The following is a 26995-nucleotide window of genomic DNA, read 5'->3' as shown; positions in this document are numbered from 1 at the left end:
AAATTACAAAGACATTAGTGTTCAAGAGAGACAGGGGCAGATAAAATTTTACAGTGTGTGTAAACAGTTAAATCCTTACGCTTTATCAGGGGAAAGTTGTGAGTAGACTAATTCTGTGATGTGATACATTCAGCCTGCTCTTATCCATCACCTATCCCAGAGCAGACACACTTGAATACAAATGCCTCATATAAAGATCAAGTATAGAGTGCAAGAGGGTTGCTGTGTTTCCCAAAGATCCCCAGGGAAGACAGTATCAAGACTAGGCCAGAATTTGAGCTGTTCTGTAATACAGCAAACAACTGTTGGTTCAGTCCACATGACCTTTCAAGCCCTATTCCTCAGATAACAGGGAAAAAAGATTTGTGTTTTTTGGCAAAATCCATAAAATTCAGCACTCAAATTTAACCAAAGGGTAGTTTTATTTCCCATTAGGACCATCTCAAGGATGTAACTGAATGTTGGAAAGCCCACAGAAGGGCACATACAGCAAATGTGGTGAAGTACAATGTGAACAGCCCCAAGGGTTCAAATAAAGTAGGACCATTAGCTAACTGGAGGAAAAAAACCCAAATTAAATCTCCGCAGAAGATGTTGTACTTTCTTCTCCATTTACACTGAAAAAAAAAGACAAATCCAACAAAATCCTTGTATCTCTAACAATACATTCAGTCCTGACTAAAGAGTTTATCAAGATGGCAACAGGATGACTATAATACAAAACGTTCACTACTACACTCTGTACACACCTGTTGTCCAAGCCCTCCCCCAAACCCATGTGATGATGGTGCCCCCATTATTTGCTTGCTTGCTGGGCCTGCCTGCGAAGGAGGACGTAGATCTTCTCCTTTATCCAGTCTTTATTGTATGGTTGGTATGTCTGAGTGTCAGCACGGTAACTAGAAAGAAAAAAAGAATGAATGTTAATCTGCCCTGCAGAACATTTACCAGAAGAACTTCACAAACAATTAAGTGTCCTCAAGTGTATGAAGCAGAAAGTTGTGTACAGATCATGATATCAGAAATAGATGGGAATTGCCACTTATCAAACGGATTTATCCTGTTCCCTAAAAAAGTTACGCAGCAGATCAGTCTGACCCTGAAATAAAACTATATGTTCCAAGGATTATTGAGTGACTGGATCACAGTGTGTTCACATTTTAATTCATGAATACAATTACTTATGGGAGACAACTAATGGAGAATCTTAGTATTCTAGAGCTCAGAATGAAGAATAGTTCCACCAGGGAACGATTGAATTTGTCTTAAGGAGCCAAACACTTCTTCTACACTTCTTTATTAAGGTTTCGAGTGTTCAACTTTTGTCAGCAATTTCCTGAAAATTTATAAACCCAAATTTTTCCAGGAGCAAAGGCAGACTCAGAGATGGATGACAAAGGATTCCTGCCAGTTGGCAGTGAGGACAGGCTTGCATCTAACAAAGACAATTCATAAAAAGCAAACTGAAAACAAAAACCCACATGTCTTCTTTGCTGCTCAGGGATAGTTGATAAAAGCAGTTTCCTAGCAAGACTAGCAGGGGCCAGAGAATTCAGTTACCCAGGACACTGCCGAATCAAAGCGGAATGAGACTGAAAAATGAAAGCAAATTGCCTGAAATTGCATCTGTGTAGATTCATGCCTTTCTTTCTCCCTCATTCATTAAAGTTTAATATTTTGTTCATGAAGATGGTACTTTCAGTGAATGCTTCAAGAACTACTAAAATCCTGATCAGTCTTTAAATCTTGGTACACATATTTCTGACCAGGTAAGAAAGGTGAGATGGTCATTGGTAAGAACCTGAATAAAAATCTGAAGTTGACTCAATCCAGAACAATTTACAGTTCTTACCTAAGGAAAACACCCTAAGCACACTGTTTTTAAGAAAGCCTTGTTATTTAAACCTCAGCATGACTTGTTCAAGGCCAAAGAGTTTATGTTGATAGAGCAGTAGTTCTCGTGCAGTATAGGAAATGTTAGTTTCAGGAAAACTATCCCCCACCCCCAAATCCACTCACAATGCTACACCACAAGATCAGACAGCAAGTCCTTCAGGAATCTCCATGAACACAGGACATGTCTGATACACCTCGTGCTAAGTATGCCATCTGGTGGAAAACTAAAAGCTGAAGTAGAATTTGGCACGACACTGAGTTTAGGAGCCTAATTAACAAAGGCACAAGACTGTACTAGAAAACAGTTGCTACCTCCTAAAGCAACTGGTGAGCTTTAGTCTGTTAGATAAACTGTGGTTTACAAAACCTGCATCAGCCCAGCAATATGACACTTGAAAATCAAAGGTGGCAGAATGTCTAGGGTCAAACTAACTCTGCAGAACCTGTAAGCCCATTTTACTTATTCTACTCAAAACTTTAGCAAATGGCATTTGTAATAAGTCATTATCAGTAAGAAATTTTGTACTGTACATCAGAATACAAAGGCAAACAATCCGATGCTCAGTTTTTTTAAATAAATTATTATTTTAAACTGGAATTAACTGGCAAAGTCTGTTCACTGTGCAGCTGGACAAGTACTTGCACCAAGATTTCAGCCACAGCAGTACAGCTGCAGTAATGTCTATACCAGAAACTCACGGGCTTAAAAATGTTCTGGAATTTTGAGATTCAAAAGCCTAATACTGTGTCTTTTGTTACTTGAATATGAGATTTGTATCCTTATTCCTACAGAATTTCTGCAAAGTTGATAACCACTGTCATACCAAACCATTACCTTGAAATTTATGGTATGGAAAGTACTCAACCTAACACTAAGTTTTGTTCTGGACAGTGAAATTTAACATTTGATTTCACAGTGCAGTCAGAATGGAAAGTACTCAAGGCCATCTTTGCTTGCCCACAACTCCGACACACAAATGAGAACTGGAGATAATGTTTTCACAAGAGCATGTAAACAATTAGCCAGGCTCTCTAGAGGATTCATCTGTTCCTCGGTCACTTCATTAGCATTTACAGAAACTTCCATCTTGCTGTATCGTGCTCAAAATAAACAGTTGGCTGTATTGCACTTCTGTAGACTTCTACCGTACCACTAGCAGTGCTCTCAGCTGGAAAAAGTTCTGTAACTATTCTGCCTCCTTAGGAATTGGAACAACAGCACAAAGGCACATACAGCCCCAATTTAAACAGATACTAGCAGTAATAAAATAAGCAGCTGTATTAAACTGTTGGATTTCAGTATCTGAAATGCTGTAAGCTTCAATGTGACTAAAATCCAACTGGAATTGTCATTTTCTAAGCCTTCCTTAGAGATTTCAATGCAGATAATTGGAGCAGGCAACATGTTATGGCAGCTACAATACTGCTGCACTACAGTTATTGCAAAAAACACTCAAATAAAACACGTAAGAGTTTAGAGGGAAGACTTGTGACTTCCTTGAGTCAGTGAAATGGATTTATACAACTGAACTTACACAAGACAGCTGAGGTCTGCCAAGTCATCAATGAAGTCAAACAATTGGCTGATATCGTATGTAATGGATGGACTGTTGGGATTCATTCTCTTCAGATGCTCTTCATACATTTTACAGACTCCTACAGAGAGACAAGTTTAACAATGCAATGTTAAAAACTGTATTTGCTGAAACTTCTTCAGCTATTGATCCACAAATATAAGGAAAGTTTAGAGATGAATACCATAAAACCAGAGAGACAGTCAAGATTTTGCAGAGTTGAAATTCTTTTGTTCTAGCTATTTGCATTGAAACATAATACTATAAAATCAGGTAAGATGCATGGAAAAAAGAATTTTTGTCATGTAGAGGAGAAAGTTTTAGCTCTATCAAATATATACCTTTCCATGCAGTAAGCTCCAATGGACACCTAGAACTCCTAATAATTTTAAGACGGCAATTGCAACATATATTTCTACTGTACAAAACACCTGAGAAATAGAAGAACTCATAAGAATGATCATTATTCATCACAGAGTCAAACAGGGCTACTGAGGTAAGACTGACAGCACAAACCTAAATAGTTTAATTAATTTAAATCAGTTTTATTTATTTAAGCTAGCCCACAAATAGTTCAGATACATTTGAGAAGAATGTAATATTAAAGTGAGCACAGAGGCTTTACATAGTCTTTATTATGCTTTTGTTTGCCTCGCAAAACTTCCTGGAACATTAATGTTAAGTGAACTACAGCTCTAGTATGTCAATCTTCTTTCCAAGCTCATTAGGTGACTCAAAGTCTCACAGGATCTTTACTCTGGCACATACACCAAGAGGCTGTAAGTTATGTATCAACTACACAAAATCTTTTATTTAATATATTATATCCAGTAGTAATCTTTCCTTTACAGTGCTACCACAAAGATTAGTGAGAATTAGGTGCTGATCCTGCAATAAAATGAACTGAAGCAAGTCTGCTGCATGGCCTCGCCAAGAATATTGCATACACTCACAAACTGAATGTGACTTCATCTAGTTAAATCAAAAACAAATATTTAAGATTAAAAGAAAGTTTTAGGAACAAATAACAACTAGTTGTTCATTTGCTAGAACATTAGCAAACTAAAGCATGAGACACTTTTTCAAATTTTTTTTGTGAATTACCTTTGAAAAACATGAAGAGCAATTTATTTTCTTACTGAGTAAGTTTGACAGTATGTCAAAAATGGTAGTTAAAAACTGGTGTTTAAAACCCCATGTCTTCACCCACCTTCCATGCACTCATTCACCGATTCATAATCAGCGTATGTTCTGCCTTCTGGCCTCTTGGTAGGCTGGACAAGTAGAATTGTGTGAGACTGGAAAACAAAACAAACATCAAGCAAACAGGTTAGTTGCACAATTTGAATGATTTGTGTTTGATTCAAGTAATTTATCTGAAGGAAGCACCAAAAAGCAGCATAATATTAAAATAGTGAAGTAGCAATCAAGGACACATTCTCCAAATAGCATTTACTATTCATATAAGCTGTGTTAACTTTTGTTTCCAATCAGTCCTATCAATCCTTATAGAATTTTAAAATGTGTAAAATCACCAGTAAAGCAGCTACTGTGTTGAAAAAAGATACCACAGAAATAGTAGTTTCTATCTAGACACAAAAGCAAAGCAATAAAGTCAACGTATAAAAACTACGGCATTAGTGCATTTACTTATTTTATTCCAAATGCAAGCTGTTAGTAAGATTTCAAATGCCCCAATCAAAGTGCAAGGAGGGGATTCAACTTAATCACATTGTCAATCTCACCTTTAGCAGCAATAGCTATTTTGAGTTCATTTAATTTCAAGGGAACACAAATTATATAACAAATCTGCACTTAGTATCCATTTCCTGCAAAACAGATGTACTGGGTTTTCACACTTCAATGAGTTTACTGAAACAGTAATTATGGCACAGAAAACTGTTGTAAATGTTGGAGTCCGTAAGCTTGTTCTTCTGCAGGGAAGACTTAGATGATTGTACACTCTGTGGCTTCCATTATTTCCATAACGTTTTTCACTTTGCTACTGCAAGTAATTTGAGCAAAGAGTGAGCAAGAATTTTTCAAGTGTACACAATCTGTGATCTAATTAAAAAGGTGCACAGCACAGAAAGTTTGCAAGCATGCTGCAAAAATGGCCATTTCCAGTGCTGCTAATTGGATCCAACACTTTCAGTGCTAATATAAGAGGTGAGCACACAACTAAGAGGCAACTGCAGAGTAAGACATATTATTTGGCTTAAATTAATCAGCTGCTGAGAGAAAAATCCTGAACCATACTTTGGGCATCAGTGAAGACACCAGTTCAGTGTTTATCGCATGCCATGACAGAAAATAGAAATGGCAAATATTAGGATTTACAAGAAATATATAAGAAGAAAACGGGACAAATTCTTGTCCCATGACTGACAGTGTTCTCATGCTTGGAATAAACAGTTTTCAGTTCTTTAAGTTCTGTCTCAAATAACACAGCAGTTGCAGAGTCCAAGAAGTCCAGGAAAAAGTTACACGGAGTAAAAGAAGCACCGAGACTTCTCCCAGTCAGAAGCGGCAAAAGAGGGGAATTGAGAGCTACACACTGTAACAAGAAGAATCATACAAAGGAGACTAGATCACTTAAGTCCACTCTCATGTATGCCAGAGGACGCTGGATTTGACAGGAATTCCCCAAGGGGGCCGGTATTTGGCTGTTCTTAGTGCACTGCACTTGAACAGGCTTGTCCTGCCAGGGAGTCCAAGCAATTTTTGCAGCACTATCATTTTAATTAGCTGGTCACTGAGGAGCATTAAATTAATCATATAATCTCAAATTACCCAAATCTTTAGATTGAAAAAAATTAAAAAATCAGTGAGCCAGACATTTAAGCCAGTTCTTTCAGAATTTCACAGTAGAAATTATTTGGGCTTCTGACTTTAAGCTGTTTATCACTTCAGGCACTATACAATATCCATATCAGATAGTGGCCTGGAAAATATTAAAATTAATGCCATTGGGACCATCTGTATTGTAGAATTAACACTTTTTAAACATTTTTTGGGGGATCTTCATGTTACCTTAAGGGGAAAAAAAAAGAAATTGTTTGATTTGATAAAATTGCTGGTCCAGCCCTACCGCGTAGGCACAAAAAATGACAAGTTCAGAAGCCTGCTGGAAGTTTCCTCTGACTATTATTACCTGCCCCACTTGCCTAGGTGACACAAAACCAAAACAAGGGAAGATCCATAAACCTTTTTGCATTAGCACCAGGTTATCTGAAAAAGCCCAATATGGACCCTTCCCTGCATTTTCTTTAAAAGCATAGGTGGACTGGCTGTTAAGAAGGACATGTAATGAGACACCATATATTTATATTATATCAATTCTGAACTTCTAGAGAGAACTTTACAAATTGCTCTTGTTACTCAAGGCAGAACCCTGTAAAACTGGTTAAGACAGGGCCGACAGCTAAACCAGAAGGACTTAAAAGCTAGGCAGCATGTGTGCAAAGAGGCTTCCACCAATTGTAGTCTATCAGACAATAAAGAAAAAAAAAAAGGCTCCAAAACAATAAAAAAGGAAGATAAACACGGATTGCAAGGGTAAGATGTGCAGTGATACAACTAGTAGTAGCACACTGCAGACACCTAAATGCCTTTTAGTTCCCTCTGCTAGGCAGAAAAAGTGGTTTAAGGGTCACCCTTCACTCTGGACAACACAGACAGAGCTTGTAGCTGCTCATCCTGGCCGAAGCCAACTGCTTCGATCAAGTGCCAGGCAGATATGGGAGCTTCGCTGCAGACCCAGAAGCAGCTTCTTCCCGCCGTGAGGCAACAACTTGCTGCAGCGTATCCTAATTCATTAGGTGAAGGCAACAAACCACGATGAGGGAGGCCTTCGAACTTCAGCGTACCGTTCCGACAGCCCACCAACGCACGCTCCCGCCTTTCCCTTCTCCGACCGGAGGGAAGGAGCAGGGACAGCAGCATGGAAAGCGCCAATCAGCCATTTAAGGCAGACTCGCTCGACGAGCGAGACTCGAGGGAAAGAGACGCGCTTTCAGCGGCGCCCTGAGAAAGAGGCCTGAGCTGCCGGGGGGAGGCGGGAGCCCCCAGTCCGCCCCTCCACGAGTGCCTCTGCCGCCTTTGTGCCCCCGCCTCGCCCGGCCCTGCCCCGCCAAAACGTGCTGCCGCCCGCCCGGGCCCGCACCGCCGGCCGCAGCCTTCCCGGCTGCGGCCACCCATAGGAAGGGAAGGGAGGGGAAGGGTCGGGAAGGAGGGGAGTACAGCTCATGCGGGCGCGGTGGGTCCCGTCCCGCCCGGCGGGTCCCATCCCGCTCTCACCATGGCGGCTCCGCTCCCTCAGCACTGCCAGGCAGAAGTGGCGCGCGGCGATCCCCCACAGGCCCCCGCGCCCGCCGGAAGCGCCGTCGCGCCAACGGCCGCCACCATAGAGCCGCCCGCGCCAGAGCGCCGCTCGAGCGCGCGCGCACGCGCCCACAGGGCCGGCGGGGGAGGCCTCCCCGGAGCGGCGGGGGCGGGGCGCGGCGCGCGGCCATCTTTGGTGAGGGTCAGGGTTCTCCCCCGCCAGCCCGCGGCCTCGCCCGCCATCTTGGGGCCGGGAAGCGCGCGGGGCTGGGCGAGGCGCGGCCCGGCCCGGAAGGGGAAGTGCGGAGCTGCCACTCGGGCAGCGGGTGCGGGGCAGGAGCGTCGGTCCCGCAGCGTCCTCCCCTCGTCCCCGCTGCGAGAAGCCGCTTGGGTGCTCGCTGTCCCCTCCCGCCTCCCCTGGGAGCGGCGCGGTGCGGGGGAGGGTTCCGCTGGCTCAGGTGAGGGCCGGGCCTGCCCGCCGGGGGCAGAGCCCCCCCCCGCCCCCCGGCCTTGGCGGGTCTCCCCGCGCACCCCCGGCTGGGGGCACAGCCGGCCGGAGCCGCCGGGCGACAGAGACATGGCTGAGAGCCTCTCCTGGGAGCTCGGTGTCTGCACAGGCTAAGGCGTGCGGCCGGGCGAGGTGGAAAAGTTGCTGTTGAATTTCACTTCAAGGGACCGCACAGAAAGCGGCGAAATGGATGACTTCCCCTCCATCTGCCTGCTGTCCCTGGCCATGCTGGTTGCCTGCTATGTGGCAGGAATTATCCCCTTGGCAGTTAATTTCTCCGAGGTAAGACAGCTCCGCCGAACTGCTCGTTGGTTGCTAAGGGAGAAACCAGATGGGGAGATCTCCCAGTAGGAGTTAGCGCTGTCCTTTTGGAAGTCCGGCAACGCTGTTAGGGGCAATGCTGTAACCTTAAAAGGTTTTTAAGGAAGTTGTGAGTGCGATTTTAATTTTCATTCAAAGTTGCTGTTTAAAATTATGCTGGTTTCAGAGTGTGTATAAAAGCCATTTAAACATGCCAAATTCGAGTCGAGCATCTCTGCTACAGGTGCAGCACAGTCTCAGCATGGAAGGACATGAATAGGAACTGGACTTGGCTATTCTTAGAATTAGAATTAGAAGCTTGTGTAAGAAACTGCTGAAGTCAGAGATTATCTCTTCTTATGTGCCTATGGGCTACTCAAATTAAGGCTTTCAAAAACGATTCCAAGAATGTTATCAGAAAACTTTGACTGACAATTTTGTTCACAGCTTGCAATGCTGAAAATTAAATCTTAGCTTTTTGATCACAATACAAGTTCAAGTTACTGCCCCGGGTAACTCAAAGGATTCTTTTGGAAAAAAAAATATCTTGGATAAATAAGGTACTGTTGAGGGAGAGCGAGACTTTCATAGATTGGGTGATTTTTCAAAACAGTATGGGATTTCATCGTTAAGTGTATCTGGTCACTGAGGTGATGACGATTGTTACAGTCTCTGGAAGTCTCCTAATATCCTCTGGTGCCTGAGGGGTTTTTCCTCTTTCTAAGTGATGGTTGTTGTATAGAGGTATGGTGTGAGAATTTAGTTGTTTTAAGGTAGTAAGAGTGCTCTTATGGGAGGTTTCCTGTTTCTCCTGGAAACAGTGCTGCTTTTGGGAAGCAAGGTGCTGGAAGAGATGTTACTTTTTCTTCCATCGAGTCAGAGGGTGGGTTGCACCTGTCCTTTGGTCCCATTATTTCTAGGAGGCTTTGGGAGCAGTAGACCCTGAGCAGCATGGAAGGAAAGGCTGTTCATTTCAGGAACAGTACAAGTCAGCTAAATGAATTGAAACCTAACAATGTATTCTGAAGTCTTCACATAAATATTTGCAGAGTTCTGTTTTGCCAGTGCTTCCTCTGATGCTTTGATGGACCTCCCCTTATGTGTCTTCAGTGTTGTTGCTTCCAGCATCTCACTCTTCAAAAGTCACTTCTGCCCTGAAGCCTGTGAAGGGTTTTCTTGTGAATTTGCTGAGAGCACTGCCTTGCATGCTAATAATGTCTCTTTTTTTATTTAATTTTGCATTTTGTCATGTGTATGTTCAATAGTCACCTGTTTTCTCTGACTTTATATTCAGTGTTGTTTGAAGATAGGGTTCTTGATCTGTCTTTATGTGGTTTATTTATATCGTTGAATCAGTGGTCTCCTAAATCTCTCAAGGCTTTCAGCAGTGCAGGAATACAGATCTGTTGTGGATCCAAAATTCTCCATAAGCAGTAATCATGTACTTATTAGCCTTTTGTGTGTGCAGTATTTTACCATCAGTGCACATGTGTGCAGTCAAGTTTATTGTAGTGTCTTAGGTTCTCAGAAATTCTTGACTCAGTTTTACTCTTGATTTAAATTGGGCGTCTTAAGGGTTTGCATGCAATGCTGGTTTAAAAGAGGAGAAGAATATCTCTGCAAATTATATACAAATCCTAGCTAATCCTGGAAGTGTATAATTAGAAGTTAGAATGGTTTTGTTAGAAGTGATTGCTTAGGATTCTGCAACAAAGACAATTTCAAACTGAAATGACTGTTTGGACTATGCATTCTGTAGTTTGAAAAAGTTTTGCAGGTAGCCCAAGTTAAAATGCCTCTTCCCACTGGCCATTTATAATATTTGAGTTGAAAACAAAAGTGAATGCTATACATAATATACTCCAGATGCTGGAGAACAGTGAAATTATTCATTAGTGTTATTACATTCCTTCAGATGAGTTTTTTGCCATGGAACCTATTACTTGTGTTCTGATTTCATGCTGGTTTCTATTACTGTAATTAGATTAGGATATCCTTGAAAGTATAAAACTGGCAAAGCCAGGTATGACTAAACATTGGTGGTAAAAAGGTGCAGATTGTACCAAGCTTCGCCTTACTTCTGTGTGCAGATGTACCCTTTCAGCTTCATCCTAATTTACAGGATTCTGTTGGTCTAATTTAGGGCTAGAAACAACACTGTACCAGTTCTTGAGGCTATTTCTTAAGTTTTAGTCTAAACGCAAAAGTTTAAAAAAAAAGAGTTGTAGCAATTTGAATGTTTTGGTGATATAACAGAGGCCAGCAAGTAGGTATGAGTTTTTTTGATATGTTCCAGTAAAAGTTTCAGTGCCATGTAGATTTAAAATAAATACTGAGCAGTGAAACAGCTTGCTAATTTGAGGAATATAAGATTTTTCCCATGGATTTTTAGCACTGTTTACTCTGCTGCTCTTGTTTTTTAACAAGAGACACGCAAGTGTGTTTCACTGAAATTGTTTGATTTCTTGGATAAAACTATATTGCTTTTGCTTGTCTGTGTAGGCTGTTATTAAATTTCTGTATTTGCCACATCTAAATATTTTGTACTGAAAAGGAGATGGAGTCTTATCTTGAAACACTAACTTGTTAGTGTGTATTATTTCCATGGATATTCAAAATTCGCAGATGCCCAAGGGAAGGCAAGTAGTACTCTGTATTTGCATTTGTAAGAAATCAGTATTACTTTTGACACTTTTTCCTTTTTTTTATGTACGTGTGCATAAGATGCTATAGTGTTGCAGGTAAAAATAATTTTTTTTCCCTTGTAAAATACTATGTTTTTGCAAAATGATTATGAAAAGTGGATGTTGAAGGTTATCTTTTAACGTAGATTGCCACTGTATAACAATTTACCAAGCATAGTTATTATATATGGCACTATAAGGTACATGTTTGCAGAAACTTTACAGGTGTTTTCATCTCTTCCATATTACTATTTGAATTTTCCCCAGTAATGCTGCAATTGTTTCCTTATGGCCACATTTGGCTTGCTTTCAGAAGGTTAGCTATGCATCTCTAGAGCCTCCTACTTCTTCTGTGTAAGTGTTGCCTGTTTTGGTGAGACTGAACAATTTGTGTCGTTATGGTGCACGAAGGAGGATGGATGGCACAAGAAGGGTATGTGGCAAGTGGTTTCCTGTTAATCAGGCACTGACTTCTGCGTCCAGGTCCTCAGTAGTTAAAGTCTGTATTTTGGTAGCATTGAGCATGGGAGATGATGATGATGGCTCTGCCACAAAATATATGCTACGTGGTTGTTATGAGGACCTAGACTCCCCTGATTGCTCCATGTGATATGAGGGGAGCTCTTACAGAAATTTTGAGAAGTGGCCTCTGCAACTGTTGTATTTTAGAGTTTATTAGATGTTCATGTAATTGGATTTTAGTACATGGCTTTGACTTAAGCCTGTCACGAGGAAATGAATTGGTAGTTTTATTGATAAAACATAGTGAGTTTGGGAGGAGTGATAAGTCTCGAAGCTTTTTGCCCCAAATTAGAATATAACTAGGAAGATAACCCTAAGTAACAGTACAAGTACTGATAAACTGTGTCTGTTTTTTAATCTTGTAGAAATTCTTCCCAAAATATGAGTTAAACTATTATTCTTTGCTATACTGTAAAACCATTTTTAGGTATTGTTGTTAAAGTTTAATTGCAAATTGTCAATACTAATGTAACAAGTAACCCCCTGTCCCAACCTCTGTTAATAAGGGAGATTAAAGAAATCATTTTTATTCCTAAAGATGATACTTGTTTTGTACTTGCTTGCAGGAGAGGTTGAAGTTGGTGACTGTTCTGGGTGCTGGGCTGCTATGTGGGACTGCCTTGGCTGTCATTGTGCCAGAAGGAGTACATGCACTTTATGAAGATATTTTGGAGGGTAAGAACCAAACCCAGATGGCCTCACTCAAGGGTTTGCTCTCCATTCAAATTTAATTCTGAATAGACTAATTTTCTCCTGTAATGTTATGGCTAGTAGTGAATACAATTGCTGTGAACGTTTGCATTTTTTAAGTTTTTTTCACTAAACAGGGCATACTGTTCACATATGACATCTACAGCTTGCAGTTTAGAGCTACATGGTCTGTAACTTTGTTTAGTTTGTGGAGAAAAGAGACCATTACTGCAGAAATATTCCCAGAAGTATTATATTAGTAATATCAGAAGTATTTACTTAGAAAAAAAAGAATTTGTCTGTGGCTTCAGACTCCATGTCTAACTCACAGTATCATGTCTAAAGACACTACTGTCTAAAGACAGTCTATCAATAAAGATTTTTTTTTTTTATATTTCAAAGGGTTGAAATTAAAGGGGTATTACAGATTGAACTACAAAAATTATTTCTAGTATTTTTCTTAGAAAAGTGGGATATTCAAAGTTAAGCTTGTGAGAACTTAACAGCTTTCTTTTGTTTTTTTTTTGTTTGTTTTTTTTAAATTCACCTATTTACATAATTAAACGTAGAAAGGTGCACCTGAGGGAAATATTGAGGTGTATTCATAGAGCTGGAAAAACAAAAGGAAGAAGGTCTTTGTTTTCCCATTTTCAAGTGTAATTTAAATCTGAGACTGGTTGCTTGCTATCAAGCATTTGAGTGTTTTTCATTGATACAAAAGTAATCTACTGTTACTTCTGTATTTACCTGCAGGCCACAGAATAAATAACTTCTAATTTTTGACCTTGTACGCTAAGAGCCAACAATAAATCATGACTTGGATTATTCTTTGATCATAAACCTCTGTCTGTGTGTATTGAAACCTTGGTTTGAGTGCTGCCAGCAGATAAAATTCTTTTGCTGACATCAGTCCTTTGTTTTGACTCATGAAACTGTATAACCACTGTCAGAGAGATTGCCATGAGTTACACACTATGTTTTACACCTTGAAATGATCTGAAGCAAACTTAACTTCTTAATATAGATGACAGCAATCTTGTGTGGTCTGAAGTAATTTTTTCTTGTTCAGCGAAGATATGTTTGAAATATTGCAGGGGCTACCAAACCTATTCTGATGTGCTTTGTAGCAAAGGCACTGTGACAACATTTTGTACAGTGGGATGAATGTACACTTGTGTCTCATCCAATAAGATATGTGAATACTCCAGCAAGAATATGACTTGCTAGAGTAAGTCAGATTTTTGGTGTTAGTGTCTAAAATGTCTGAAGAGTAGTGGCCAACCAAAAGACCTCCCCTGACATAACTTCTAATATCTAACATAAACCTCCCCTGACACAACTTCAGGCTGTTCCCTCAGGTCCTGACTCTGGATCTTGAGGTTCTTTTCTGCAGAGCTACTTTTCTGATTGTTGTCTCCCAGCGTGTAAAGGTACCTGGGGTTATTTCTCCCCATGTTCAGATCTTAAGAGAAAATGCAGTTTCTGATCAAGGATTTGAACATGACGAGAGTCCTCTTCATGGTATAGTGCTAACAGTTGCTTTGTGAGGGAAGAGAAATAAATGTGCATCCTTATCACCTGCATCCTTATATTGGACTGTGATGCACTGGAGCTTTGCACATGGGTTGTCTGTTTTTACTTCTTATTCAAAGAATAAATTTTTCTTGAGTTTGCATGTAAATACAGGAAAGTTGCTTCTGTGAATAACTGTGTTCTAAGTGTAGGGAAAGGACGGGAGACTTTCTGAAAGCAATTACCATTAGAGATTGCAATACCATCATTAGGTCTATCAGAGAAACATAGAAGAAACATTGTCTTAGTAGCACATTAAAAGGGTTTACAAATGTTAATTTAGCCTGCCAAACGTGATTATTAAGCACTGTCCCTGTTCTATAGTGGAGGCAACTTGTACGTGAATGGTAGGTAGTTCAGGGCTTTGCAGAACAGCATGCAACTCAAACATCTGGCTTGAGGTATCAGTTGGGGAAGTAGATTTACTGTCTCTTTTCCCATTGGAAACACTTGAGTAATACTGTTTGCAAAGCACCTTACCTGCTGTGGAAGTGCATCTATGTATAATAACAAGATTGCCACGGAGCATTAAATGCCTCTTCTGTATCACTCAAAGGGCTTTCTAGCCTGATGTCTTGTCTCTGCCAGGGACCATAAGGGGAAATACAAAAAAAGGAAAAGAATATATGGTTTAGGTGAGCAGTGTCTGAATCCAAGGGGTCAAATATTACTGTGCTCTATATGGTAGTTGAGAACTTAATTCAAAATTTTCTATTCCTGATCTTTGGTTGTACCTTTTTAACAGTGTATTTCTGCATGCAGTTGGGAGAAGGTGGCTTTGCCATGATTATTCACTTGTATCAGCTGGAAACAATACCTAGAATTTTGCTAAAAAATAGCTGTATTAAATCTCTTTCACATAAATGTATTAAGGCAACTCTTACCAATCTTTGCTGGCCAATACTAAAGAAGCTATGTACTTCTGGACATCTCCCACTGTGTCAGATGGGATTGCAGAAGCAGATGTTTCCTATGGTCATAAGCAAGGTTGGAGGATCTTGTGCATCTGTCTTGTGAGCTTCTAGGCCAAAGGCTACTAGAAATGTTAAGTGCGTGTGCTGGAAAAACTTTCTCTTTTAAGCCTGTGTAAATTCAGAGCGAGTGATGCAATTTATGTTGAAATTGGTGGGAATTTTGTGTGGTATTTGCTCGTGATAAAGGTCACACATGCTGGGTAAATGGCAGTCTGTAAAAGTTGGTAAAGTTATAATATTACATCTCTGCTTTTTAAAAGTCATTGCAGGTGGAGACATTTGTTGCTGTTACTAATCTATGAAATATTTGAAAATGTTTTAAAATTATGAACTGTGCACCAAATAAAGCATTTTCTACACAGAAACTTAATTAAAAACCTGTTGAGACATCATCTTTTCCACTCTTAGATTTTAGACTCATTTGGAGCTCGTCTGATTTCAGGGTAGCTCAGTGAGATGAAGTAAATGTCGCGGGGAGGGCATGGACAAGCTTTTATTTTCTCACTTAAATGAAGATTATGAAGTAACTGCTTGAGAGTATCACTGAATATTGACAAAATTGGCAACTTCAAATAAAAGGGAATTATACGGCAATTTTTATCAATTAATTTGTATTTAAAGTGCAGCATTTAAACAAAGTAGCCTGGCTTATCATGTGTTAATGCTTTACTTGCTTTTCCATGCTGAAGATGTGGGAGGAGAGACCAACCAGGCTTCTCAAAAAAGATCATCTAAGAAAGACCTTAAATAAGGACTTCTGTGTATTGTCCAAGAAAGTGTAAGGAAGGCTTTCAGCAAAGGAGGAAAAAGGTGGCTGTGTCATGTTTAGTCCCGTCTCCTAATCCGTTTGCTTGCCTGTCACAGGGAAGCATCACCCGGCGAGCGAGATGCAGCGAGTGATTGAGTCTGAGAAGGTAGCAAAAGTCGCGGTTGTACCTGAGTACGGCCATGACCATTCCAGGTTGCATGCCTACATCGGTGTATCCCTTGTCCTTGGCTTTGTCTTCATGCTGTTGGTGGATCAGATAGGCAGCTCTCATGTGCACTCTACAGATGGTAAGTAAAGATTCAGTAAGATTGAATCAGATTTGTTAATTCATTTTAATTACCATGTTGTGATTTTTTTTTTTTTTGAGTGCTACCAGATTTAATTTGTCCAGAGTGTTTCAGTAGGTGCTTTACAAACATAAATCAGGGTCCATGTGAAATATTTATGCTGGAACTGTATCCTGAAATTCAGCATAGTTTGAGAGCTTGCTTCTCTAACATGAAATAACAGTATGAGCACATATGGTGTGGGGGTGAAGGGTGACTTGACACTTGAGTTATTGTCTGTTTTACAGTATCACCCATAGGGGATTTCTTTGGCTTTCCAAAAAACTTCAGGTTAGTCTTATATTCATTTGTTTTTTCCTACATAATTGTCATACATATAGGTAAGCTTTGCAAAGAACAGGTTATCTTAAGTAAGAATGCAGAAAGGATTAGAGGTAAGCTCTGGTCCTTTACTGTAACTGCACAGCTGGACCTCCCACACTATTCTAGAGCTTCACTTTCACTTACTTTAAAATATCTCCTGCTTTGTCTAAAGGTTTGTCAACTTCTTGCAAGACTACAGTTGCCTTTGTTTACTGCTTGAGGCTTAATACTCAGACTGTCACTTGAAATACACCAAAGGTGTTCTGTCATTTAAGAAGATATTTTATTGCCTTTAGCTGCTCATTTTCTCCCACATAATTGCCTCTAATGGTGGAATTTGGCCCTCAAAAATTAAGGAATTGATCTTAAAGGAGAAGTAAAACACACAAAGGAGAGGGGTGATATGTTTTGGTGGGATTCTTGGCAGTTCACAGTGTAGCTGTGCAAATACTTGTATGGGGTTAGTGTGGTGGGACAGATGGAAGACCAGTGCAGGGGCTGTGTCACCCTTGTGCTCCTGAAGAAGTGTAAATGGAGCCACAGCCATGGCTAGCTGATTTTCAAAGCTTTTAGAAGGAGACAAGGGCAGTAAGGATGTCAGGAAGACACAGGTGAGCAACTGTCAGAAGAATCCTTGGTTTGTACAGGTTATAACCCTTTTCTATGTTTCTGATCATAGCAAATACCAGAAGGAAATTTAATTGTGTCTGTGTTAGATATACACACTATAAAATAGGATATTAAGTAAAGTTTTATCTAGCCTGTACCTCTGTCACTGGAAATGTAGTGGTTTTGTAATTTTTTTAAAATCTGCTGGAGAAAAACACTTTTCTCTTGAAGCAATGTCTTGCAGTTTTGTTATCTCCCAAGTGGCTAGATATTACTTTGTCTAAATTAGAAAAATTCTGTAGGCCAGAATGGAGGTGTGGTGTAAAATGTGACTCTCTTTGAGTGTGTTTAGTACTGGTCAATCCCAAACAAATTTAAAGGAAATGTTCTTAGTGAGTATCTCCTCATGTTTGACATGAGTATACCATTGCTGTCAGCCAAGTGCAGCTTATGGAATGAATTTCTCATTCTTCCAGCATCATTTATGTATTTGATCCCTTTATATTAACTTTTCTCATGATTGTTTCAGATCCAGAAGCTGCAAGATCAGGCAACTCCAAAATCACCACAACACTGGGACTGGTAGTCCATGCTGCAGGTAACATGGGATCTATTGTTAGTGCTTGACAAGGACATCCATTGCTGTGTGGGTCATCTTTGGATGTGATGGACACACTTGGGTTTTGCATTTGAAGGTCACTTTTTATTAAAAAAAAAAAAAAAAAAAGTAGAGCAGAGAAACTAAGGATATTCCCAGAATTAACTGGGAAAATACCAGTTCTCAGATGTTCCACAGAGTTTTATTTGGGTACGGTATTTTCACTCTTTTATTTTTCCCATTTGAAAGGTTGTGTGATGCTCATTCTCTGCCACTTCAGTTCCTTTGCTGGCTCCTCTAGCTGCTGAATTTCAGTACATGCTAACACATTTAATAAGTAGTATGAAACACCTTTGGGTTTGCTTGTTGATTCACCTGTGTTTTTTTTAAAAATACTAATTTAGAAAATAGTATCTTGTAGGAAAAAAGACATAAGGTGGAGCACAAAGATTTAACTGAAACACAGTCCAACTTGCAAAGACTGACTGTGCATGTGTTGCAGTCAACCCATGCAGAAATAATTAGACAATTTTTATTCTTGATTGATATGTAATATAAATATGATGCTTTTTAATCTTCTGCTGAGGGTTGCTGTCTAGAGAAGTCAGATGTTGATCAAAAAGATACTTCTTCACTAAACAAAATGTCTATATATTAAGGAATAATATTGTATCCATTTTCTGTTTCATTTAGACAATATATTTATGTTAAATGATAAAAAATTATTTACAATAGTTATATTTGAAAAATCATTTAAAGGGTAATAATAAAACTGATTATTTTTTAACTTAGACAGGAAGCTTGTTCTACTATAGAAGACTAAAACAACTAAACTTGTTTCTAATTTGAAAGGATGTATCAATACTGAGTAGATTCTCAGTATGGTTTTCATGGTCTTGGGAAATATGAGACAGCTCCTGTTGAGGGTTGTCTGATATTCTGAAATCTTGTGGCTTAACAAACAAAGGCAAGTGTTGAGTTGCTGTTGTTAATGGCATTTTGAATAACAACTTCTTAAATCAACATGGTTTTTACTGTCAGCTGTTGAGGGGGTGGGGAAGCTCATGTGGAGGAATAATCCATGAATTTGCACTCCTTTTTCAGCTGATGGTGTTGCATTGGGTGCAGCAGCTTCTACTTCTCAGACTAGTGTCCAGTTGATAGTGTTTGTTGCAATTATGTTGCACAAGGTAAGTCATCATCCAAAAAAATCTTACTTGCTCTTCAAAAGACTACTAAAGCACAGAGGAATTGCTAAAGATCTAAAGTTTCCTCAGTGATGTAATGCCATTGAAATAAACAGGTTAATAGTACAGTTTCAGGGATCAAAAAGCACTGGTATGATATATCATGGAAAAACAAATGATTGATGCTAAGTCTGAATGGGGTACAAATGAAAGAGAAATCTGACTGCCTACTGCCTACCTTGGTTGCAGTGGTTGGGACAAGTCTCCCAAAGTCTCCCAAAAGTAAGGAGAGAATAATAGCTCATGAAGAAATGTCAGCTTCACACTTCTTCAGAAGCTAGTGTGGTAGTGTTTGGTTGTTTTAACAAACAAAAGCCCTATAGATTCTTACTGCTGTAAGAGATGTATCCAGAGAAGTGAAGCACAGAAATATATGCTAGGGCATTAAAGGAGGAAAAGCAGTTTTATGCTGATTACAAATCTTTTGGTTCTGTGATGTTCTTAAGAAAATGGAAAGTATATTTATTTTGAAGGGTTTTAGTGTTTAAAGGGTTAGTCTTTTGAAACCACTCAATATCAGTGTACTAAATTACAACTTCTAGTTACATCTGTTATTGTAGTAGTTTCAACATCAGTCATATGCCATGACTGCAGGAAAAAAAATTAAATATGTTTCTGCTGGTAACAAGCAAACAATAGCTCTTGAAGATGGGAAGATCTTTCCTTAATACTTGTGCAAATGTAAAGGCTCTAAATATACATGTGCAGATGCCTATTTGCCTTATGGTAACACATGTATGGATTACAGTACTTAGTCATACATTATTGAATAACTTGCTTGTATAATTACATGTTCAAAATGTTAGGGAACCCACATCTAGTATGTCTTTTCTTCAATGTTCATACAAGAAACTGTGGCTTATGTAACCCTCTTGAGACGTGGTGATGTCAACGTCACATCTTGTGTGAAGCTTAATTTATGGCTGTTGCTAATTGAAACTTTTGTTATTCTTAATGTTCAAATTAACTGACTTCTGAAATTGTACAAATTTAGAAGAGGAAAATTACTCCTATGAAATATTTGGTATTTGAAGGGAAATGTATTTCTTCTCTGGTATCTTTTTCCTACTCTTATCCTGATTGATGCTTTTGTCTTTCTCATCTTTTTTCTTTCACTTATGGTTTCCATCCTCTATGTTTAAAAAAAAAGATTATGTATAAAAATGCTCAATGCATTTTAGTGTCCTACATAAAAAATGTCAGGGTGTATTGCTATTGTCTTTATGCAAGCAAAGATATAGTAAATTTCATGAGTAGTAGGACAGCTGTGCCTTTTGGATAAGAAACTGGATGTCAGCAGAGAGAGAAGGGATTATTTGTTTGCTCCCTGATGGGAACAGGAATGAAACTGAATGATGAAGTAATCAAAGGACCTCTTAAGTCTTTGTTAACATGGAGGCTGACAGTTACCTGTCTTTGGGCAATTTTTTCCCTCCTCATGTTAATTTTAGAATTTTTCTGCTGTAGATAAAGAAACTCTCTATCTAAGGATGTGTAGTAGTAACAAGAAAAGAAATTACCGAAGTTAATGGAAACCTGGAGATTATAGCAATGACTCAAGTCAGAATGAATATTTTAATATTTATAATGACTACACAGGTATGTGTTTTCTGATAGCCAGAGTGTGAGTTTCCATTAGGTACAGTTATTAAGATGGGGTGGTCTGCAGAACTGACGGTTTATTTGGGTTAGCTGCAACATACTAGTGCTCGTCCTGAATTTCTTCCAATTCAGTACATTTCATAGTAAGTTGTATTTCAACTTTTTCTCATATTTCAGGGGGTTTTAGAACGTATTGTATTACCAGCGTGTATTGTTTTTTTGCAGGCACCAGCTGCCTTTGGCCTGGTCTCCTTCCTGATGCATGCGGGGCTAGAACGGAATCGAATTAGAAAACACTTGCTGGTCTTTGCATTGGCAGCACCTGTTATGTCAATGGTGACATACCTAGGGCTAAGCAAGGTAGGTCTGTGATCTTGTTCTGCCCAAAATCTAGCTTAGTGCTGGAGTTTGGGGAAAGGAATATCATGATTTTCATATAACAAAATTCCAAACTGCTTGAAAAATTTAGCAGAATGGAGATTTTAAAAAAAGTTGATGAAAAGGTAGCAACATGAATGCACAAAACAAATAACCCATGCTTTCCATCACAGTGACATAACGCCTTTACAGAGTTTTGTATAGCTTTTTTTAAAAGTCTGATTTCTGTCTTTTCTACTTTCTGCTGCTCCCCACTGAGAACAACTTATTCATATACCAGGCTTTATCAGATGCCTGCTTAACTATGTAATTTTCAGCATTGTTGCATGCGTTCTTCTTTTGATGTGCAGGTAGAAAATAATCTTTGCTAGTTTCCCCTACCATCCCAGAAGTGGTCCTCTGTGTTCAAAGTCTGTGTCAGAAGTTGAATCCTCAGCTAGAACAGCCTTTTTGCCTCTCTTACTCCTTAAAGCATAGTCTTGTCTTGGGTCTATACAACAAATGGCCCGTGAAATGAGCCACTGCACATGGGTTTATCATCTCTGTCCTAACTGAATGTTTCTGCTTCTTATAGCATATCTTTTGGCAGTCCTGTATTTCCAAATTGCTGTGGGTCATGCTGGTGACACACTGTGGGGATGTGTTGTAAAGAGTATAACGTGATCTCACAAAACCCAAGGCATGAGAGGAAAGATTAAATAAATCATCCGGGCTAATCCCTTTACTTGCCAGAGAGGAATTATATTTGACATTACAGTGCAAGAGGCAGCAGAAAAAAGGGTTGGGTTTGTAAATGGAAGTAAGAATTCTGTTTGAGCGTTCTTTTGAAGCATGCTCATCAAGAGTTGCGTTTGCATTTTGCGCTTCAGCAAGAACAGAGAATTGATAAGGCATCAGGGCTGTCACAGGAGTTTTATAGTTCCAGATGATGTATCTTTGCTCTTTGAAAAAATGACCCAAGAATATACCAGAGAACTAAGATCACACCTGAGCTGAAAAGTGTTCAAGAAGCATGTGAATCTGATATGAGTGGGTTTGCATTTCATTACATTTACTGATGTGTAGCGTGATCTTAATCCTAGTATGAATGTGAAGAGGTGCTCAGTTTTGATCCAGAAGTTGCATTTCTTCATGAAGTTTGCATGGAAATTCTGGAAAAGTTTTGAGGCTTTCCTTCTACATACAAATGAAATATTGAATGACTGATGATTTGGGACTTGGCTCTGAACACCAGATATTTAAAGGCTAATATCTTATTTGAACCCTTTGTTTAGAAAAAGGGGGGGAAAAATCAATCTTGAATGTTCTTCCTAAAATTTTTGGCTTTGCAATATCAACTTTATTTTTTTTCAAAACATGTTTTGTATGTTGTGAGATGGTCAAACAAGATGCTTCTGCACAGACTGTGACTTTTTTTTCTTTTGCAAGAAGTCCAAAGTGAAGCAACTTGGATGAGGAGTGTCTTTCTGCCCCCCCCCCAACTTTAGAGTGCCTGTTACTACATGTAAGGTGCAAGACATAAAGTCATTGCAAGAGAAGAGAGTTCATAGAAATCCTGTTGTGTCTGGACATATACAGAATTTTTTTTTGTTACCCACTGAAGAACTTCTGCTTATCCTCACTTTTGCTCTTTGTGTTTCAGAGCAGCAAAGAAGCTCTTTCAGAAGTCAATGCCACTGGAGTTGCTATGCTGTTTTCTGCTGGGACTTTTCTTTACGTTGCCACAGTTCATGTCCTTCCAGAAGTAGGAGGAATTGCTCATAGCCACAAACCTGAAACAACTGGAGGAAAAGGACTCAGTCGTCTGGAGGTGGCAGCCCTAGTATTAGGATGCCTTATTCCTCTAGTTTTGTCTATTGGACACCATCACTAAAAGCTCAGATTTCACTGTTCTCCTCCTCGATCTGACATGAGCAGTAAAATGTCGGCTGCTCCCTTTACCATTGTCTCTTACCCATCATCCATCCCATCCACTGTATGGAATTCAGAGGGAATCTTGATTGCAAAATGAGGAATACTAGGAAAGTTTTTAGTGTAGCAAAATGTACTTTGGCAGCTTGATGTAAATTCTATGTAACTTTCTCTTCTGAAGACATTTGCTATTTTAATTGCTACTTCTGGCCCTATTCTCAGGGAAGATGGAATTTGAAGTTTAAGGAAGGTAAGCAGGGAAGAACATAGCAACTCATCACGAAATTGCAATCACCAAAGTATCCTGCAGTTCAACTTTCACAGCTGAGGGCAAAACCCACGGATTGCTGCATTATGAAAGGTTGAAGTCTTACTGATGAAGAAGGGGGCTCTGCTCTATCGGTTCTACGCTGTCCTGGCAACATAACTGGTCCTTGTGTTGTTTGTCACTAATTGTATTGCAGCAATGGGCTACACTTGGAACTCTGGATAACACTGCTGTTGTCACAGACGAGTCACTTGATAGGAAAGAAATTATGTAGACAAAGTGTAGGATTAGACTAAGAATCAGCCGGTTAAGAAAGTGCAAATGAATTTTGCAGTGTATTCCACTATTTAAAACAAAGGATAGAAGCAAGGAGAACAGTGTTTTGATTGTTTATGCAATGGTTAATAAATTCTAAAAAGGCACTGTTTCTTGGGAGATGGTCTGCTTCCAAGTCAGTCATGTGTTAAGCACCAAAAATGTTAGCAGGAATTACATCTTGGGTACTATGATTACACTACTGCTTCTATTGAGAGAAATACCCATAGTGCCCTTTGAAATAGAGCTGTTCTGGGCTCTGGGGAGTAGAAATCTGATGGAGACAGCAGTTAAGGGACCAGAGAACTTTACTAGCTCATTTTCAAAAGTCCGAACTGCTGAAATCAGTGGAGGGCTGTGTGAGTTTTTCACTAAATAAAAGGTATAAAGGATAACAAAACTAGATGTTTAGTTAAATATTTATGCTGCAGATAGAGTACAAAGTGTTTCTAAAGCAGTTCTGAACAAAAAAACCCCAACAAACAGAAAACCAAACTGGTGGGTTCCCAGTGGACTTGTTAGACATTTTGTTCTTCCTTTGGGAATTGTTCATTCACCTCTTTTGAGAAGCATTAGTTTTGGTGAATCTACTGAAGGACTTACTGCCAGTTCATGATGTCTCTCACTGCAGAGGAGTGGTGAAAGAGCCCTCTATTTCCCAGGCACAGCTTTGTCTTGTCAGGCACCATTTCTCTTATGCAGAATATATTACACTCTAATAACTGTAGTGCATTGAAAAGTCAGGAGTTCTTGACATGCACAGAATCAGCATAACATTCTTTCTTTAGGGGAAAACTTTTTAATGCCATACCTGTTTTAAACTGTACTTTGTCTGCACTTTTTAAAGATAACATTGCCAAATATATTTTTCTTTTTGATTGTTTTTTTGTTTGAAATGAATTGTCAAGGCTTGAAATATCTTCTTAACTGAAGTGCTTCTTGTTTCCATTTGAATGAGTGTCTGTTTTTGATGCCGTTTATTACTTATACTACACAGCCCATTGTGCCTCATAACTTCTTCCCATTTTTGTCATTGTTCTGTTTGTCTGTTAGTTCAGTTATGGGTTTGGCCTGGCTCTTAGACTGCTGGTTGCTTTGTCTGTTGGCTTTCTAACAATACAGGTGTATCCTAGGATTGAACCTGGTATTGATTCCCAGGATGGCTTGTTTATTTGTGTCTTTTACTACATAAAAATCCATGCAAAATTATTAAAAATAATTTTTCCCCATGAGACAGTATTTTCAGGTAGAATTGGTGTTTTAGGCCTAAACAAGCATTTTTTGCATTAGACCTTCAGTACTGTGTTCTGAAAAGCCACTGCAAAATTAATGACGTGGATGAGATCCTCTCCTGTGCATTCTTATATGGTTTTGTTTGGTTTTTTACAGCATATATATGCAATTAGTAAGTTACTGGTTAAAAAAGTTCAGTGAAACAGGTTTCTAGCATGTGCAAATGATACATAGGGATGTTTACACCAGAGGTCCCAGTGTCCTTCCTGATTTCTCACTAGTTAATTTCTTCCTTGATAATCTCACTATTTTACCTTAATTTTTCCATAGAAGTGTTTCCAAACCTGGAGGGTTTGCAAGAGCAGTAACAGAAGCAGGAGATAGCTTAGTGCAGCACTAGGTGCTGATGTTTAGTAAAGCAGTAAATTTTTATTCAAGCTCTTATCTGTCACTTGCATGTGCACCTTGCCCTGGGAGTTAAGGGGGCATCCCGACTGCATTCCACTTCAGCCTCATTTTGTGTATAACAATAGCAATGGTTTAGGGAGGTATATAACTAAGGTCCTATTCTATGCCTTTTGTTCCAGTGTTAGAGCATGTGGATAGTACCTTCTTTTAAGGATCAGTGTGTATTGACCAGGACATGATTTCACTGCTAATATAACCTCTGACACATTAATCGTAGGTGCCACTGTTAAAAGATCTTGTCATCCTTCCATTTTCCTGTCCTTCAGATCATGTTTCCAGTTTCTGGAGCAACCATCAGAAATAGTAATACTCAGTTTAATGATTCATGAAGTATAGAATCCAAGTTATAGCAGCAGGTGAGGGATTTTGAATGAAAACATTGGCAACTTAAAATTGGCACAAAAATTTTCATAACATGCTTTTCATTGTGGCACTTAAGTGATAGAAGACTTCTGTGGGTTTTATTTTTTTTCTTTTTCAGAAATGGCACCAGCATTTTGTTTTGGCTGCCTCTGTTATCTCTGTGTGGAATTATTATTTTAAATTCTGTAACTGAAACTGCAGTGACTAAAGAAACTTTTGGTTATGTGATAAGGAGAATGTAAAATTTTGAATTATCAAACCTTTCCAAATTGTTAGTACCAGATAGAGGATTATTTTCTTGAAGCAGAGTATTTTAATGAGTTAAAAGAAATGGCCCATTTTATTATAACCTTTTTTTTACCTATCTCCCCATCTGTCACAGTAAATCCAAGCATTGAGTGTAGTGAGGGCCATCTGGTATCATTTTCTACTCCTCAGGGGACCTTGGTACAAACAAATTCCTCTTACTCTCTCTGTAATAGCCATCTCTGCCTGTTTTTTCTTCTGTGAGGTAGATGGCAGCAAGTCTAGCAGGTAATGTTTAAATGTCTCCCTTTCCTTCTGTAAATCCCTCCAGGAAATCCATAATCTTGTCATCACCTGATTTTTTTCAGTTAATGATTTCTTAATTGGCAATAGGAATTGGACTAAAGCTATTTCTGTTGATCCTGGTCTGTTCAAGTACTTTCCCTACTGTTCTAATGCTTTTATTATTATATAAAGAAGGGAAATACTTCTTTTCCAGCACTCAATGACAGATGCAGAAGCTGTACGGACATTAATTTAAGTGAGGATGGCAGAGCTGTCACACCTAGACAGGACTTTTTGATTTTTGTGGCTTGTCAGATAGCTGGGTATTAAACACAGAAACCCACCGTTGACTTCAAAAAACCATTTCCAGGTGGATTGTGTAAAAGGTTAATATTATCCAAGAGGCCCAGGAAAACCACTGTGTTTATTCAGGAACTAGTTCAGAGCCTTCAAGGAGCTTTTGACAGTAGCAGATGCGTCCGTGTGGCATCAGCTAAATGCAGAATAAGAGAGATGCTGTGGAATAAATGTTCCTGCTGGTCCCTTCCTGTTCTGTGCTGGGACTTGGGAAGAAGAGGAGGGAAGCGTACTTGTATTCTTTTGGGGGTGGAGGGAGGAGGAGAAGTGATTGCAGATTGGTGGGAAAGTTTATGATGAATTTCAGATTCTTCATGATGAATTTCAGATTCCTGTTCACATCAAACTTCTTTTAAAAAATAATATTTTTTTCTTACTGTTCTTATATCTCTCAGCAGCCTTGGCTTTCCAGGGAAAAACATTGCGTGGTCATTGCTGTTTACCTGACTCCATGTATGGAACTGTAATTTTAATGTCTTTTTTCCAAACCATTTGTACACAAAATCATTCCATGAATGGCTGCCTTATAATTTTTCCACTTTAATTGTGAATGGTTAAAATAATGTTGCCGTTTTCAATTTGTTTTATTATATTAAATTTTTACTAGGTGCAGTGCTTTGGAGTTGGCTTGTCATTTACTGCATGGGGTTTTG

The 26995-nt window shown here is 39.2% G+C and overlaps 2 protein-coding genes across 2 annotated transcripts; one reads left to right on the top strand and one right to left on the bottom strand.

The window, feature by feature from the left end:
- Positions 1-403: 403 nt before the first annotated feature.
- On the bottom strand, positions 404-7917 carry ERH (ERH mRNA splicing and mitosis factor). Its single transcript, XM_064658321.1, has 4 exons — positions 7770-7917; positions 4681-4768; positions 3432-3552; positions 404-899 (listed from the first exon to the last, which is right to left on the bottom strand). Exons 1-4 carry the CDS (start codon positions 7770-7772, stop codon positions 797-799), a joined length of 315 nt encoding a protein of 104 aa, XP_064514391.1. The 5' UTR covers positions 7773-7917; the 3' UTR covers positions 404-796.
- Positions 7918-8000: 83 nt separating this feature from the next.
- SLC39A9 (solute carrier family 39 member 9) lies at positions 8001-26957 on the top strand. Its single transcript, XM_064658319.1, has 8 exons — positions 8001-8251; positions 8466-8583; positions 12374-12482; positions 15908-16099; positions 17601-17669; positions 18774-18859; positions 20744-20878; positions 22539-26957. Exons 2-8 carry the CDS (start codon positions 8488-8490, stop codon positions 22767-22769), a joined length of 918 nt encoding a protein of 305 aa, XP_064514389.1. The 5' UTR covers positions 8001-8251; positions 8466-8487; the 3' UTR covers positions 22770-26957.
- The last annotated feature ends 38 nt before the right edge of the window (positions 26958-26995 follow it).

This window comes from Pseudopipra pipra, chromosome 6, assembly GCF_036250125.1.
Source record: "Pseudopipra pipra isolate bDixPip1 chromosome 6, bDixPip1.hap1, whole genome shotgun sequence".
Lineage (NCBI taxonomy): Eukaryota > Metazoa > Chordata > Aves > Passeriformes > Pipridae > Pseudopipra > Pseudopipra pipra.
Note: the sequence above shows the minus strand (reverse complement) of the source record. Positions and strands in the feature narration are given on the sequence as shown.